At 37.2% G+C, this 17,996-nt stretch overlaps 1 protein-coding gene across 2 annotated transcripts in view; it reads right to left on the reverse strand.

Annotated features, from left to right (window-relative positions):
* The window catches only part of CC2D2A (coiled-coil and C2 domain containing 2A), a 52,247-nt gene that overhangs the window by 1,665 nt on the left and 32,586 nt on the right, over positions 1-17,996 (reverse strand). Inside the window, exons 20-34 of one of the 2 annotated variants that reach the window (XM_077177693.1) lie at positions 16,417-16,508; positions 14,484-14,651; positions 12,961-13,066; positions 11,467-11,576; positions 11,251-11,347; positions 9,920-10,018; positions 7,201-7,377; positions 6,380-6,400; positions 5,118-5,321; positions 4,553-4,642; positions 3,656-3,769; positions 2,117-2,251; positions 1,507-1,629; positions 858-916; positions 222-399 (exon numbers count right to left, since the gene is read on the reverse strand). In XM_077177693.1, the coding sequence (XP_077033808.1) occupies positions 222-399; positions 858-916; positions 1,507-1,629; positions 2,117-2,251; positions 3,656-3,769; positions 4,553-4,642; positions 5,118-5,321; positions 6,380-6,400; positions 7,201-7,377; positions 9,920-10,018; positions 11,251-11,347; positions 11,467-11,576; positions 12,961-13,066; positions 14,484-14,651; positions 16,417-16,508 (1,773 nt within the window). The remainder of the gene's footprint in view (positions 1-221; positions 400-857; positions 917-1,506; positions 1,630-2,116; positions 2,252-3,655; positions 3,770-4,552; positions 4,643-5,117; positions 5,322-6,379; positions 6,401-7,200; positions 7,378-9,919; positions 10,019-11,250; positions 11,348-11,466; positions 11,577-12,960; positions 13,067-14,483; positions 14,652-16,416; positions 16,509-17,996) is intronic. The other variant, XM_054632921.2, reaches the window with a different exon arrangement.

The raw sequence follows: 17,996 nt of genomic DNA on the forward strand, positions 1-17,996 counted from the left end.
AATTGGGTGCATTGTTGTTTTATCTTCAACATTACAAATGAAATAAACCAGATCATCACTCCTTCCCTCTATGAAATGATGATCTCTTTGGAATAAAATCTCGTTTTGTGAATTTTGGCAGTAGAAGAAATAACGAGCCTAGGACACTCTTCTATACCACAGAGTAGCGATACTAGGGATTTCTTGCTTCTATGCACAAGGCATTTATGTTCACAGTGTACCCTGTAATCTCCCAGCTGTTTCTGCAGCTCTGCCTGGTGGTCATCTTCTACATCTTTGCCTTGATTTTGTTCCAGCAGCGGCAAAAAGTTGCGCAGGGTGGAGGTGCAGTATCTGTTCCAACGTGTTGGGCGCGTTGGTCTCCATTCCATAATCTTATCCTTTAATATTTTTTCAATCCTGCAGTAAGACAGACTGATTATTACAGTTCTAGTATTGGACATTTGAACTGATCTCCCTTGGCAGACAGTACAGATTCTGAGAACCACACATGACCTCAGTTAAACTTACTGCTCACTACAAGAGCAGAAAAGCCAACACAGCTGTGTAGTAATGACTGCACTGTCAGTGTCTGCATGGTAAGCCATGGAATTACAACCCCTTTTAGTTTACACCTTCTCCTCTCATCCCCCCACAGCATTTTGTTCTTTGTGAAATGGTAGAGCAATGACTGATCAGTTCTTTCTACCTGGCAATCTCTATTGAAGAAGAGAATTTTAAAAAGCCCTGAAACAATAGCTTCTGATTTTTTAGGCCATTCTCCTGGCACTGAAAGCAGATTTTTAGGAGCTAGGCATGAATACCTAGGAATGTTCTGGTATTAGCACTGATGGCACTTGGTCTGGAGGTAGCATTACCTGCTCTGCAGTTCCAGTGCAGCAGCCTTATCTGAATGCTCATAAGTTAGTTCTTCAGGCTAGTGATAAAAAAAAATAAATATTAAAACGTGCAATCTCTTCTAAAACATCTAACAGTCCAGGAGTTTCTGCCTTGATAACGCTCAGAGAAATTTACAATTATGCAAAAAGAAACTATTCTTTAACAGAGACATGATAAAAATTTAACTAGAGATTTGTGTGTAATTCTGGGGTTTTTTTCCCCCAGTAAATTTCAACTGCTTACACCTTTCATAACTGTACAGAAATTTCTGGCTTTTTACTAGTGATGTTCATACAGCTTGAAAAAATGCCTTAGCCATGAGACAAAAGTTGACTTTATAATACTGAACTACTACTTTAGATATATTTAAGATTTATTCCATTTACTTCACTGTTGCCCTGAGATCTTAGATAGAGGGCAAAAACATTAAATCTGTACAAAGTCAACTTTTTTCAGTATTCCTGCTTTCATTTTTTTAAGGAGTAACTAGGAAATCTTTTTAAAAAACCAATGCTATTACATTGGTACTTAACCAAAGAAGTCCAAAGAACTTATTATGTGCTTCTTTATACCAAGTCTGTGATGTCTCAGTCCCTCTTTTGGAGCTGGCAACAGATCCATCAATACCTGAATGCTGCGGAGACCAGAGAATGGCAAACTTCTTGAAAAAAAAGGTTTCCAAAGTTTTGGTTTGCTGATATCAAAATACATCCTTCCTGGGGAATCATATTCTTGCATATTAAACCAAATCTGCAAGAGAGCAAATTTGGTTTAGCTTTTAGCATATAATCAACACCTGTGGAACACATTCCACTTACATAGCAGTAAAATACTATATAATGTTGACCTCCTGTAGCAATTTTTTCTGCTGTTCTGAGCTGCATTTCCACCCCTCTGGACTGCTGCACAATTCTTTCTGAATTCTGATTAAATTCCTCCAAGAGCCCACCTCAGTGCTGCTGTGGCTGTGATGCCTGGTAGCTGCTGCACCCAACAGTACTGCTTTTTTAAGTGTACCTTGCAGAGTACAAGCAGAGACTGCAGACACACAAGTCACAGCTTCTGTGCACATTTTGTCAGCAAGTGGAACCCATGTCTTGCACTCCCTTTCTTTACAGACATTAATTTTGGCCTCTGTGCCTGGTCTGGAGCATGCAGGCACTGTAGGTTTCTTGTTCTAACAACCTTTAAATAACTCTTTCATATATAGAAATGTGACAAGACTGGGCACACTTACATTATCACAGCTGATCAGACAGTACACATTTTGTAAGGGGCAGAAAGTATCATACTGCCCATAAAAACATCCAGTACTGGGGTTCCAAATTACATACTGACTTTGTTCCAAAGTTAATACATATGCAGTTGGTCCCTAGGAAGAAAAAAACAAAGTATGAGAAAGATGTTTGAAAACTGGCTACAAGTAGGCTTTGTATTCCTAGTAATGCTGATTTTTTACTATTGAGGTTGATAATGCTTTTTAGGGCAAACTGCTTGGAAGAATTGACAGGTTCATTACCATTCAACACTTATATAATAATGTGGGAGAGAAATGTCAGACATGCAGAGCTCCAAGCCACTTTTTACATATAGAATCTGAAAGCTCTTGTCTCAGGAACAAACAAATGTGAAATTCCACATACAGGAATGTTTACCAGATGCCACTTCAGTATCAACACATCCTGCTTGGCTACTGCCCCAGCCCTCATCCATGGGCAACCTCTGAGCTGAAGGACTCCCATCCAGGCAGCACACTCTGTGTCAGCCATCAGCCTCCCTCTCAGGCATGTAAGGAATTTCCCAGCTCTCTTTATATCCTCTATCAGGAATCCCTAAGCTGCTCTTCTATGTTCTTGTCATCCATTATATTTCCCAGGTATCTTGAAATACATGGAATAAATTCCCTCCTTACAAAATGTTTTATTATTGACTAGCATTTCCATCAGATTTTGAGGGGAGGGAATGTATCTGAGTACCTATTCCTGTCACTGCAGTATCTCAGAATGTGCTTAAGAAACCAGCTTAGACAGAAATTTTTACCAAACCTTTCATATGTATGTAGAAATTTGCAATATAAACAGTTACCACCTTTTTGGAAAGAGCAGTATTGGTTAGTTGGAAATCTGAGTGCTTCTCTGAGAACAAAGGCATCTCCCAAGCAGCAAAACAAGCTCAGTGTTTCAGTTCTGCTGCCACAGTGGCTCCCAGCAGCCCAAGGCAGAGCAGACACCTCACCTGTCTGCATTACAGTGGGCAGAGGGACAGGTCTTTGTCCAGCCTGAGCCAATCATCTTTGCTATTGCTGCAGCTCTGCCATCAGCCTGAGAGAGAATCAGCAGATGTGTGTGACCACTAAGAATCCCTGGCATGCCCCTAGCCCTCACCTATCACCTCTGAACTGTAACAAATCCCACACAAACTCAGACTCTGTGTATCCATGACTGAGATGCTGTCAAGGGACTGTCTCCATCAGATGCACCATTTATACAAGCTAAAGACAAATCAAGGGTTACAGATGCTTGGTACTGTATTGTGATGACAACTACTACCAGTTTAAGCATGGATATTGAGGCCCAGGAAAAAAAACTCCAGACATATACTAAGATGTACTTTCAATTTTTTTATTTACTTCTCTGAAAAGAATCGGTGCCCAGCACCAATCTTTAGATAATATCCTGGAAAAACATGCCATCAAGAAACAATTATCCATTGTTGGGGGCCAAAGACTTCACAAAATAAAAGTTAATACTTAGGCCAAATGAAAGAATCCTCTTACCTCAGGAATGGCATTTCCAATGATGAGCCAGGCTTTTTTCCCCATTCCAAGAAAATAATTACACAAGAGCACGGCGTGTTCTTCCTCATCTCCCGCCAGAAGATAAAGAAATTGCTAATTGAGATATTAAAAAAAAAAAAAAGAAGGTTTTTCTAGGCAGTTATCAACTTAGAATATTTGATAATGTTTTTTAACACATCTGAAGTAAGGAGTCCTCTCAGATCTTTGCAACTGATCTTTACTGTTTACTGGTCACTGCTTCAACACACAGGATGAAGAGTGAATGGTGTGAGAATACATGAGGTCTGAGATCCTATCACAACAACCAGGGTGTTTGTCTTTTTTAGAAAGACCCTTTTTCAGAAAAGTTCTGAGATGATAAAAACTTCATCTATGATAAACAATGTCTGCTGTTATTCTCTAAATTACAGGATTTGTGTGACAGAATACTAAATATCTCATTATTGCTTACACTACATGCAATGTCTTTCCTGTAGTTCCTTGGAATGACAATGATCCATTTTAAGTCTAGTTGTAAAGTCTCCATTAGTAAGCATCCTTTCACTTGTGCATGTGTGTGACATTATGGACTGGTTTATAACTGAGAAAAAAAAGATGCTTTGAAGCCCTAACATATTCTTAGCTTACTGCAACCTATTAAAGATAAAACTTTTGGCTCAGATCAGAATAAGCAACTTCTTTCAAGCTTTGGTCCTTATCCTTTAAAATAAATGGCTTAAATAAAATTATTCCTCACAATAACAGAATCACAGAATAATTTAGGTTTGAAGGGACCTCAAGAGCTAATCTAGTACAACCTCCCTCCAAATCCATGGCCACTAGGATGTTCTTTCACATTCAAGAGGATGAAGAACTTCTTTTTAATGCATTGCTTACATCTGATGTACTCCATAAATCACAAATTCCAGCAAATGACACACTATCTGGCAAAAAAGGAATCAAAGCAACATATCGAGCCACCAGTTCCTGCAAGAAAACAAAGCAGAGCAGGTCACCCCTTTAATTCAAAATGCTCTAATGTTATCATACCAGATGTGAGAATATTGCTGCTTCCACTCAATGACAAAACACTGAGTAACCTCAGCACAGTAGCAGCTAGCTCATCTTAGAATTTGTATCAAAGACTGATATGATTTACTGCCATTGAGGTTTGACATAATTCTTTGTCTTTTAAAGGACAATACTCATTAATACACTTATTTTTTTCCCCAGAAAAAACAAACATTATTGTACAGTATCATTATAGTTGGACTTACTGTGTATTACACATAGTCATTACTACTTTTATTTTGTATCTGTAGTTTTTCCTCAAAAGGTGCAGCTGTACAGCAGAGACACAAAAGCTTATGTGCATCTGCCTCTGCACATGCATCTTGACCTCTGTATCAAACATCTTGTAATCTGTATCCCAGAGACTTCACCATCTTTTCTAAGTACTTACTGCTGCTGTTTGAGATCTATTTGGGACAGCATCAAGAAGCTCCTGTGGTGGATTCAGAGGTTTGATATATCTGGTAATAAAAACTGTTTTTCCATCAAGGTCAATTACAGTTGTTAGGCACTGGCGGCTTGGAAACTTTGATGTACATTCAGCTTCATATTTTTCTGCTGCCTGGAGCAGTTTCTCATCTTCTTGGGTATCAAACTTCAAAAGACAGTAGAATTTATACTAAATCAGTTTTATTTACAGTTTGGACTTAAGTCTTTACTATACTTGGCCATATTCACCATTTGGAGGACAATTAAAAGATTGTTAAATTCTTTTCTAATAGCACTTTGAACTTGCTTTGTAGTACAAAGTTTTGCTTACAGACATAAAAGGAAGGTCAAGGCAATGGAAAATCAGGTAATTTGCACTTACTTATGAGTGCCCATAATGATCTCTACATATAAGCTGGCTTTATTGAAGCACTGAAGAATGTAGTGAAAGTTATGGCCAAGTAACACTGGGAGCATGAGGATGTAACACCACATATTAAGTAAAAAATAAAATTATAGTTAGGTACTAATCCTATGAGCTATTCCCACAGCACTCCATTAAAACCACAATTGACATTAAGTATAAAATCTCAGTGATTTTTATATAAAGAATACTGCAACAACACTGCTCAATGCCAAAATATTTGCAGAGAAAGTTCAAGTGATTTTTAGATGAATCCTTATAATTCAGAGGTGTTTAAAATTTCCACATTTTAAATGTGATTTTTCAGAAGAAAATGTAGGACTCAAAAGCACATATCAATTATATAACAATGACAATTATTTCATGATGCTACCAAAGATGTCATCTTTTAAAGGTATTAAGATTGGTCAAAATTATCTATTTAGAATTCCTTATATCCTTCTAGTGGTGGTGAGAATTAAAGTTCATCCTTCATAGTATTTTTGTTTAAAATGAGCCACTTTTGTCATTTGTTAATCTTTAACCTGAGCTGGAACAGCTTGGGCTAGAGCTCCAAGTCAGAAGAGAAGGCACACAGTGGTGATTCTTCTCAACCATAATTAAGAGCAGAAAAGTAGAGCCTCTGGCATGTTGTAAAAGTAAATCTAGCAATTTACTGCAAATATTACTGGCAAATAAACAATTACTATGTCACAATCAAGTAACACAAACTGCAAAGAGGTTGCTGAATGGCACAAACCCGAGCTAAGTCTTAAACTGGGAACAACAGGACTATCTCAACTGATTTATTAATGTTGTACCTTCTTAAGCATTTCATTCATCTAATAGAGGTTCAGGAAGGACAGCAGGAAAGAGAGGAAAAATAAGTAAAGAAACAAAAAAGGTATCATAAAATTAAACTAAAATTATGCTTAGCATCCTAAAGCACTACACAAGCATTTCAAATTAAATGCAGGTTAGGAAGAGGAAGAAAGTATGGCAAATTATTTTGGGTTTTTTTTCCCATAATATGCCAAACTCTTTCTATAATAGGTGTATGTGTTGCAGCTGGAGAGTTGCAGCAAAGAATTGTAATGACTATTGTTGTTAGTCTAAGGCATTTCTGGTTTACTAATGAAACTGAAAAAAACAGCAGCTGCTGCTTAGGAATTATTATCTTCAAAAGCTCGAGGCATGCATGAAGCCATAAATAATAAATGCTCATTTGAACAGTATAAACACAGAAGCAAGAAAATACTCTTTGCACCTGCCACCACCTTTTTGTCCACTAAATCCTTTTGTCCACAAATACTCACACAACGCTTTATTGTTTACACAAGTACAAGGAAAGACTACATGCTCACAGATAGGAATGCCAATTTACTTTCCCTGAGGACTAAAATTAGATACCTGGACAAAGTTATTTCTCATGTATTAAATGCACACCTCACTTAATGGTGCACTTAATCTAATTAAACTGAACAGATAAAAAATTTGAAATAAAACACTCCAAATTTGCATGAATGTCCTTCTGTACTTGTTCATGTCCTTTGGTACACTAAGGAGAGCTATTAATATGCATCTCAAGAACTGCACCACTGGAAACAAAGAGCAAGAGAATGATGAATTAGTGATTAGTTACCTTCTCTCTGACAGACTCTCCAGGGATGAGCTGTGGTTCAATGGTAATGAACAGAGTTATATATGAGCCCTCACTCAGATTTCTCACAGAATCAAAACCTCTCTCCATGCCCACGCTCTTTTCTTTGCTGTAGCCAAGGAGGACTGGAGGAATATTGACCTTAAATGTACCATCAATCTACAACAGATACAGAGAAATACTTCTCATTAAAAGCAAAAAAAGCAAAAGTTCCCTCTCACATAAATTTGCTACTTGAGTCTGCATATTTTCTTCTTTTGGTTATTAAAGTTACAAAACAACAAAATGAGAGAATATGACATTTATATTGATTAACTGTGGGGAAAACATGAGGTATCTCATTGTTAAATATATTAATCACAACTCGATTTCAACCTCTCTTGCATATTATGAAGGCTAACATTTAATGAAATGGAAATCATATACACTAGTTCACAGAGAAAGAAAGAGTGCTGGCCTTTCAGTACTTTTCCTTCAAACACCAAACTCTACATGGCTCTGCTTATCTGGAAAAAATAAAAAATGGCAAAATGCAGGTTGCATGACCATGCTTCTCAAGGCAGCAGCAGACCAACAGGCCTCTTTGCCTATGAGTGCTGTGGGAAGGATGGTCAGCATTCAGATGGACCCTCTTGCATGCACAACCTACTGATGCTTCTTGGGTGGAACTGGAACTGGGCCCTTTTATCCAGCTTCTATCTGGAAGTGCTCTGCCAGACCCACCAGCCCTGGCAGCTCCCCCTGCTAGCACAAACAGAGAACAAGGTCTTTCTGAAGGGCTGGCTGAGACAAGAGATGGCAGGCTCACTTGCTTGGGCAGGTTTCAATAGTGGAAGTAGCCAGCTTTAAAGGAAAAGCAAAAGCAGTAAACTCCTGATTTGGAGACAATTGAGGTGACTGCCACCAGAAAGGGTACCTTCAGTGGATGAGGGAAATGAACAGATGACTCACTGGCATGGCTCATCAAACATTTAAGAACAAAATTAAGTTTTGATGAGGAGAAAACTAAAGATATCACTCAAAATTTCTGCTCCAGTGTATTAGAACAGGATGATGAAATGCTTCATTTGCTAGTGAAATTTAGTTGCTAGATGCACCTTGATATAACCACTGTGCTGATCAGGCTTTTTCAAATTCCACACAAAATCCTACTCAAATGCAAAGAATATCTACTGCTGGGAAGATCTATACAAGCACTCACACACTCCAACACCTCCTCAAAGACACTCAGCAGTGTATCTGACAGGAATTCTGGAGCTACTCTGGTTCTACAGCAGAAAGACCAAGAAGCTGAGGAACAGAGGTTCACAGTATGGGAAATCCCTAAAGATGGATTATGGATGGTGGCTGCATTGGTAAGCAGTCTGTTAAAATGTCAAGTCTGCCCATTAGGTCTCTCTGTGAGCAGACACACTTCTCAGGTGGATTTCATTCATTCAACATAGAACAATTCCCTAAAAATGAGCACTGAGTCATGTTGTTTCCTGTTTGCTGACCTACAGCAATGGTGATCACATTATGTGACATTTTCTGCACAGGATGGCCAAAGACTCATGAAAAGAAGGTCACATCTTCTTACTACTTACATCTTCTTTAAAATCAGTGAAAGCTTCATGGTACAGGGCACCACAGCTCTCAAAGAGAAAAATTAACTGATTAACCTCCCAAGTTGAAGAGCACATATTATTAATGATCTAGCAGAAACAAGTGGACTAAGCCTGGTTAGACATATGCTGTCCAAGATTTCTCAGCAATGAAAAGTGCTTTCATGCTTTCCTGAATCCCATGACAATCACATTCTGTTATGCTTTGCAGACAGCCCAGGAAAACAACTTTGATCATCAAGCACTGCACTCAAATCTAATGAGACTCCTACAGACTTTCCCTCCACCTAAAGGATCTGGGAGGCTCAGAGTATGCCTTGAAGTCCTTAAGGTTCTGAAAAATGCCCCATAGGGCCAGAGAATAGCAAATGAATGTGTCATTAGGAATGCAACTGATTTCTCAGTTTCTTACTTCATGAAGATTCTGACTTTTGTGATCAGATAACTTGATCTACACCAAAAAGCAACTGCCATGCAGAAGAAGTCCTACAGCTGTGTTACAATATAATAGGACTATCAATGGAAAGAAGCAGTTTCCTTAAACTTAGTCCAGGATGAGTGGCTGGACAAAAAAAATATTTCCTCTGAAGAAGAGCATATTTTACTATTACTCCCATGACTAACTGTGGCTATTTCTTGAAGAAAGCTTCTCTTGAAAAGTTCTAGAAATGGAAGAAAGAAGGGATTAGGAGAGGCAAAGATCAAAATCTTGTGATTCATGGAAAGTGTGAAAAAAAAGTTCAAATTTCCTCTCGTATCTGGGTGATTCTATTCCTAGTTCATCTATCCAGGCTGTGCAACACCACAGCCCTCAAAAGCCACTGAGAAAATCACCTAAAAAAATCTGTGCTTTTAATGTTGCTACTGAAGGCTGCATTGTCACTATTGAGAATATTTTATCTCTTCTCCCTTCAAAACCTTGAACTTACTGGGAAATACCAAATCTGTCAAAAAAATCCCAGTGGTTTCAAAGACATCTTCAAACAATTCCATAAAAATAAACTAACAATTACAAAGAATATAATTAAATCTGACATTCCATTTCCAGCCCTTTTCCATTCTCAGTTCTGTATTTTACTGCAAATAAAATCACTCACCCTTGCTTGAAAATATATGGTAGTAAATGGAATCTTAACACATCCCAGCCAGTGTCTCTCAATACGAGTGTGGATTCCACTTCCTCTCTCACGATCATCCTATTAAAAAGTTGCCCAACACAACACTTTGTAAGACAGCTTCATTTCCTTTAATTCAATCAACAACTGAATCAAGGCATTAATAAAAAATTCTGTATGAATTTTCTGTAAGTATCAGCTCCATTACTTGTGCAGCAGTAATTATTCTGCACAACTTTCAAGCACACCAGATGCTGAAAACATAGAAGAACATTGCAGTCCATGATACAATGTGCTTGCACTTTAGGGTTTAAGTCCTGTATAACCTGTAATGGAGAACTTAAAGCTTTGACAAGGAGTCCACAACACTCTTCTCAGTAATGAAAGCAAATGAAAGCTCTGGTTTGAAAAGCTTTTTGAAGTTAAAATTGTAGGAAAATCTAAGTAAACCCTGTGAAATGGAAAAACTGTTTTCATGTGCACTGCCTATCAGATTTCCAAATTTTTCATGATCAGCCTAGAATTATTTTTAAAAAAACCTCTGCCATGACATCCAAGTTTCAAGTGTGTAGCTTTCTTCCTTCTGCTTCATCAAGTATCATTTCAGTTTTGAGGACAGAATTCTGTTCCCAGTGAAGTGTGTGCATTATTTATTTCTGGGCTATGTTTTCAAGAATGTTGAGTGCTGCTATTTTTGTGTCTGCTGAATTGACTAGAAAAGCTTTCACTGGATTCAACAGGGGAAGGACTTATGCCAACACTGAGAGCTTACAAAAATTTCTTGTTACTAGTACTTGCAATTCTTGTCTCATTCAAAAAAATTAATGCAAACAACCAGTAGATGGTTTGGGCTTTTTTTTTATTATTTCACCAAAGAGCTTGTAAAACAAGACGAGACAAAGCATAACAAGATAGTTAGCAAAAAATACAAGAACTGGGATCACTCATCTGGAATGAAGTAAAAAGCTTTGATTAAGGTTAAGAACAGAAGTCAGATTCTGTTGTTGATGCCTCTCAATTTTAGGATCTTCAACTTCATTAAGTATCAGCAAAACATATTACACACATGTGATGTGTTCAACTCTAGCAGCATTTTGTGTGGCACAAGCTGAATCTGTACAAATGTAAACTGTAAAGATTGCTCCCTCTGATAACCTTGCAGTATTGACTAGATAAAATCATAAGGAATGACAAAATAGAGAAAAGAGAAGCACAGGATGGGGGAAATTATTACATGGAAAAGTCTTGTTCTGACAACTTCAAAAAGCTCACTATGTTCTCTAGTGTAGAATGTCCTTCAATTTTGAACTCACCTCTACAGCATCATGAAGTACTTCATCAAAAACATTAATGAAGACTTCATCTTTTACTGACTGCAAACTGTGGGTGCTGTAGTCACCATTAGGAGCTCTGAAGAGGTTAAATAAATCAAAAAAGTGATTTGAACAATACAGGAAAATGAGGATAAATTTGCATGCTCAAATTAAACTATTATTGTGCAGAAATAATTTGGTTTCATTTTGCCATACCTAAATGGAAGCTCAAGTTCCTCATTCCAGCAGGGGCTTGGGCCTTCTGCTGTTGTTGTCCTGCAGACTGTTCGCTGAAAAGAAACTTCTACAAAAGGACGGACCAAAACCTATAAATAGATATCAAAACAAAGGAAACAGACCTCTGTGGAAATTCACCAGAGCACATTAAATGACACATTTCAAGCATTAAGAAAAACATATGTTGTGGCAATCAGGCTGGTTCTGCCCAGATATAACTTTAATACACCATAAATATTGCACTTCATGGCTTTCTAAGCATTTATGAAGAATTCATAAATTCAAGAATTCATATTCTTTTAAGAATATTTTATACACTAGCATTTCCAAAAATGTATGTGTATTCAAAATACTTGATGTATTTATATACACTGGAAAAACCACATTTTCTCCTGAGAGTGGAAAAGGTACAGGCTATCTAATCAAGGAAAGTAACTGAAACAGAACATGTGATCCAGACAGCAGGGGAAAGAAGTGCACTTGTATCCTCTTATCTGTAATCCAAGAAGCCTACAGCTACAATCCCAGTTGTCCCTGAAACTGGGTCCTATGACAGATAAGCAACTTCATCTAGACAAAACAAACCCCTAAATGTGATTAAAAATGCCTTATTTAACATTCAAATGCATATGGCAGAAGCTTTTCTACATTTCAAAAAGCTGTAATTTTGTAAGAAAATCACGAGAAAACCAGTAAAAACCCCGAAGGTCTTTCATCTTCATTCAGAAGGATGCTGAATTTAGTTTTAAATAGCAAGAAATTGAGAAATTGAAATTTCAGTGTCAGCCATAAGAATGGCTGTGCTGGTTTAGACTAGGAGTGTACTGGACCCAAAGTGCAGCCTGTGAAAACAGCCAGCAGCCAACACACACAAAAAAGTAAGAACTGAGCAGGCATAGATGGTATTTTCTCCTATTACTCTTCCAGACTTCAAACATTTTCAGATGAAAGACTTTCCTAAGTCTGTAATGATTTTTCTATTAAGTAACTCCCAATGGATCACTCTTCACATACTTGTCCAATACCCACTTCAGCACAAACCAACCTCTTTCATCCACAATACATGCAAGCAACTTCTCTGGCCACTGGCCAACTGCTGAATGCAGATCACAACTTTCTTTTGAACCTAACTCCTACCAGCTTCATTTGCCCATCACTCACATTTGTACTTCCAGTGCCAGGAAACAGTCAATCCTTATCCAGTGTCTATGATTCATGATTTTGTGCCTTTCTACCATATTCCTCCTCCTCAGCTTGCAGTTATGGGTGCTCTGGCTCAAAGTCCCACCATTTTTCACTGGGCAGGAGCCATTCTGTATATTCTTCTCTGAACCTTCTGCAGCTTTACTCTCCTTTTGGAGATCAAGGAGTGGGCAAGGAAACCTTGCCAATAAAGTATCTTTCTGAGGGTGAATGCTACTGTCTGTGCAAAATGCTCACAGCTTCCCAGAAGATGTCACTTTTGTACCATACCTGGTTGAATGCCCAGTCTGGGCTGTTGGGTGGGCTCTGAGCTGATGGAGAGGCTGCAAACATCTCGTTGAAGGACCTTGAAGATTTTGATGGCTGCTGAAGTTTGCTACAAGAGAAAACAGACAACAACCACCAGGGAAGACAGAGAATTTATTACAAAATGTGAATCCCACACATTGTCTATTAGCCATACAGAATTCTGGAAATACTGATGGTTTTGTTACATTTTCACCTTGGGAAGATATTTATTAGATCAAATAACACAAATAAAATGCCAGAAAGGGGTATTGAGTGTATACTTCCTACAAGCCTCACTGCAAGAGTACTTTGTGCCTGGAGGCTCTCTTTTCTGAAGGGTTTATTAACTGCAGACTTTTTTGTTGCCTACCCCACACAATCTCTTTGAGCTACAAGCTTTTAAGTTCAAGTACTTGAATCCCTGCAGAATTCATGAGCAGTGTAGATCTCATGGCATTCAGGCAAGGCAAAAAATAATTCATATGAATATTACAGATTTGTCAACCCATGAGTGAAGTAAAAGACAATATATGTTAAACATTTATTTTTACAGCACTTCCACATAACTTTTTTTTTGTGGTGAGACCACACTATAGACCATAAAAGAGTAACTATTCACATATAAACAGCTCAAAATAAGATATCATATAATGCAAAAAGACTGGATAGGGTTTTAATTATTTCTGTAATTCTGGTAATGAATTTTCCATCTTCTTTTTCCTGTCAATGAATTGCTTTTCTCTGTATCTATTTACAGATTGCAGCAGAACCTCTAATACAGCAAGAGAAAGAACAGCTGACAATGTTGAATTCTGTAACTGGCCAGCTTGGAAGTACCTCTGAGTTAAATGCAAGGTGTATTAATTTTGTGTGGGGGAGAGAGAGAGAGTGAACACTACATTAATACATTGCTTCTGGAGCTGAAGCAGACTGTTCAGTGTCTCTACATGACACACCATCATGCAGTGCAGGCATTGTGTTAATGTGCCTGAGTGTAAAGGTCACCTTTAGAATTAGAGCCACATTAGGCTCAGTCTATTAACTTAAATGGTTCATCAAGGAGCAGATCAACATGCTGCACTCAGGAGACAAATAGTATCCCACAGTGAAGAACTGGGTTTTTAATATTTGGTTTTGGTATTTAATTAAGATATTATGAATTAAAATTTCCCTGAGAATTATCAAGAGGCTTCCTTAAGGGATAATTCATCTGGCATTACCAGAGTTATAATGCTGTCAAAGCTGTAACTGATCTTTCTGACAGTTTCTGGTAAAACGTGTCTTGAATTTCACAGCTACTAAAAATTATTTTATTAATCTACAAACTTACAAAATATCAGTCCTTTATCATCATTTGTAAAAAGAGAAATGTATATATGTATGTTTTTATCATGAGAATCAAAACAACACACATGGCTGAATTGTAACATCTGTTGCTTCATCTGTCCTCAAAACAGAAGAAGCCAGAAAATGAATCTGTACTGGAAACAAGCTTTTAGACATACCTCATCACTGGTTTTCTCACTGGAATATCATAGGCTCTGATGATGTTCACTAACAGTTTTATGTCTCCATCTGATAAATTCTGTGCTGTGACCTTCTTCCTTTCTTTTCTTCTGGGCCTTAATGGTCGTTTTGGCTCTGCCAGTTTAAAGAGGCCAAGTCCCAAAATGCTAATAATCATAAACCAGGTATTTAGTCAGTTTTGCATAGAATCCAACATTCCAGCGTTACCATGACACACATGAAAATTATGCACTAACACAAAAAGGAAATATTTGCTCCTGCTAGTGCCAAACAAAACTCTGAATTGTCAAAATGTTGCAATTGTTAGTGCTGCACTAATCCGGTTCTGTCTTATATTTCAGGAATTACAACTTTAATGTGCAAAAAAGTTTCATTGTTTGGGGTTTTCATCCCAAAACTATGCTAGGTGCAAAAAAGACAATTACACAACTTCAAGACAGATCTAAACTACAGTGCTATAAACAAGGGATCTAGCAGATGATGATAAGCACTGTACAGAAGAGACAAAGCATCTGTCTACACAGCTATGTACACTGAATAACAGGCTACAGGGAGGAAGCAGAATCAATACACCACAACATACCCTGGACCCTCAGAACTTATAACCAAAGGCAAAGCAGAAGCAAAGGGAAAAAAAACCAGGAAAACAATAAAATGAAAATGTGTGTTTCATTTATGCAGATGTATGTAATGTTTACATCATTGCTATCTACTGCAGACATTCAAAAACACATTTAAAAACTGATGGCTAATGGCATTTCTTCCTTAAATATATCCCCCACAGAAATTACTGCTAAAATAACACAAAATCATGAGTTGCTGAAATATCTCACTAAGTGAATATTAAACAAGCCATGGTGTATTTTAAATTCAGTAACCATAAATCTTTGCAAATAGAATAGAATATGAATAGGATGCATGATGGGAAAACATAAACGAAGCATTTGATTCTCAACAAAAAGCTAATTGTAGTCTTGTTCAGATGTTTCTCTACTGTGATGTGAAAGCATCACCTAATACCATACTTGAAGTCTTTTGTAAGAGAGCAAGTCTCTGTGTCTCCAGCAGATGGGACTGTTTAGATTTATACAGCTGGTTGAAAAACACTTAGACTGTATAAGGGTGCTGTGTTTAGAGTGAACAGAAGACACTTCTACATGAAAGAAAAAGTAAGTTTTGCAAGTTGTTTACTTACACAGATTTTAAGTGAACAACACTAAGAGCCATCTATGCTGGGATGACTGATATATGTTAAAATTGATAGGTATGTGATTTGAAACAAAAATCTAAAGAAAGTGCTCAAATAATAAAATAAACAATTATCTTAGAAGAGAAAAGCAGTAATTTCCAAACTCAGTATATTTTTTGAACATAAACACATTATGACAGCATTCAGCATTAGAAATGTATGTGAAGTATAACACAGAAAATTACTGTTAAAAATCTACTGCACATTATTTACAGGGCATAGGCACTGACTCTAAGGAAGTATCACCTACAGAACCAGTCAGTAATAGAGTTACTAACTCTGATACTTGCCTGAAAATTGGAAATATTCAGTCTGGCACCAGCTGGACTATGCTCAGCTCATCAGAAATGCATCATATCCTGTTATATCTTATTTACACGCTGTCACTTTATTTCTGTCAAAACCAAACTTTTTCTTAAAAAAGTTTTTACTACACTTTGTTTAACAATACACTGTACTGGCAGAGGTGTACACAGAGCTGTTTATCAATTAACTGTACTGGCAGAGGTGCAATCACACAGTGATTGCAAGTTAACCTATTATACTAAACACAAAGTCACATCAGTTAGCCACATCAACACACTTTGTAAAATAGAAATAAAAAGAGCAGGTGGTTTTACCTTAATTTTTTTATTTGGAACAAATAAAGATAGCTCTCTTACCCCAGGCCTGGAATCTCCTCTTCATTGACAAGGTCAGAGAGAATGAAATGGTGCTTTGCTATGAGGAATCGCTTGATTACTGATTCTCGAACCTGTGAACAGGGAGGGAGAAGGGACAGAAGTGCATTTCTAATCCAAACCCACTGCCAATATTTGCATTCTAATTGTTAACATCCATAATTAAAACATCCACATACATATTCTTCATTTTTTCCAAATTTTATGAGGGTCAGAGTTGAAAGAAAAATTTCTTTCCTCCAGCTATTTCTTTAGAATGTAAGAGCAGCTCATTTTACCAATAAAATGCTTCTCTAGAAACAGACTGGCTAGATTGATAGAAGAATATATGAAAACATACAATCAAAAATAATGTCTTTATCTGCTTACAGCTCACCATCAGAAACAATTACAAAAACAAATGACACCAACAGACATCTATTTTCCACATCTAAATGAAGTTGCAAAAAAGGCTGTAGAGAAATCTTTATGGCACCAGTTATGTGGATCAAAAGAAATACTTTGGGCTATAGAACTGGTGAAGCCTGTATTAAAATCCTGTGATTTCAAATAAATGTTTAAATTTCTTAGTTCCTTACATATCTTTGCTGAGGTCATAGAGTGAAGCACAGAGATAAAAGTCTTCCCTCATCTCCTAACAACTATGTGGAAGCAGTCTGAAAGGATATTGCCTTTGTCCTTTTTTCTTAGTACTAATGCTAGTCGTGGCTTTATACTCTGTGCTAGTACAACATCAGAAGTGATACACATATAAAGATCACATTTCAGAGTGAACTGAATTTCAGTTCTGATACAAGAAATCAATTTTTCTAGCCCATCTGACAATTTACAGAAGTGTAAAGTATCCAAGTACTGTTTTAAAAAGGGCTACTTGTATTTAATCTGAGACAAACAAAGGTACAATGATGAATGCTGTTCTGTACTACTCCATTACTATTCAGTGTGCTGCAAAACCCATATGTTCAATGCCATGCAAAACATATGGGGCTGACACAGACATGACAGCTTTGTCAAAAATAATTTTTATACTCACATTGAATCTGGACTTTGGCACTTGCCTGGAAGATTCAAACACTTTTTTCTCTATGCTTCTTTCATGAAGCATTCTTCCTAACCAATAATTTATTTTGTCCTACTTTCATTCAACCTTATCATCATATTTCATGTTTTGCTGGCAGGCTAGGATTTGATGCACTTTTTGATATTTACACAACTGGTAAGAAACTGGTAGCCATGTTTCACACTTGCTTTTTTGCCAGTCTAAAATTGTAAACTTTTCTTGTGTTTACCTTCTTTTTCCCTAAGGATTAAAGAAAATGTCATCTTAATATAATGAAAACTAGAAAAATTAATTAAATCAATATAAGGGGAATATGTTACTGTAATACCACAATGAAGGTAAATGTGACAGAAGATACGCCCTCTGCCTCAGGCTGCAGAACAAGACACTGTGGATTACATTAAATGATTATTAGAAGTGATTAGGGCCACTTTCATGGAGCTAATTAAGTTCTTAGCATCACAGCCTACAACAAGGAAAACAGGAAGGAGGAAATCACTGA

The sequence above is a fragment of the Agelaius phoeniceus genome, chromosome 4, assembly GCF_051311805.1.
Source record: "Agelaius phoeniceus isolate bAgePho1 chromosome 4, bAgePho1.hap1, whole genome shotgun sequence".
Taxonomy (NCBI): domain Eukaryota; kingdom Metazoa; phylum Chordata; class Aves; order Passeriformes; family Icteridae; genus Agelaius; species Agelaius phoeniceus.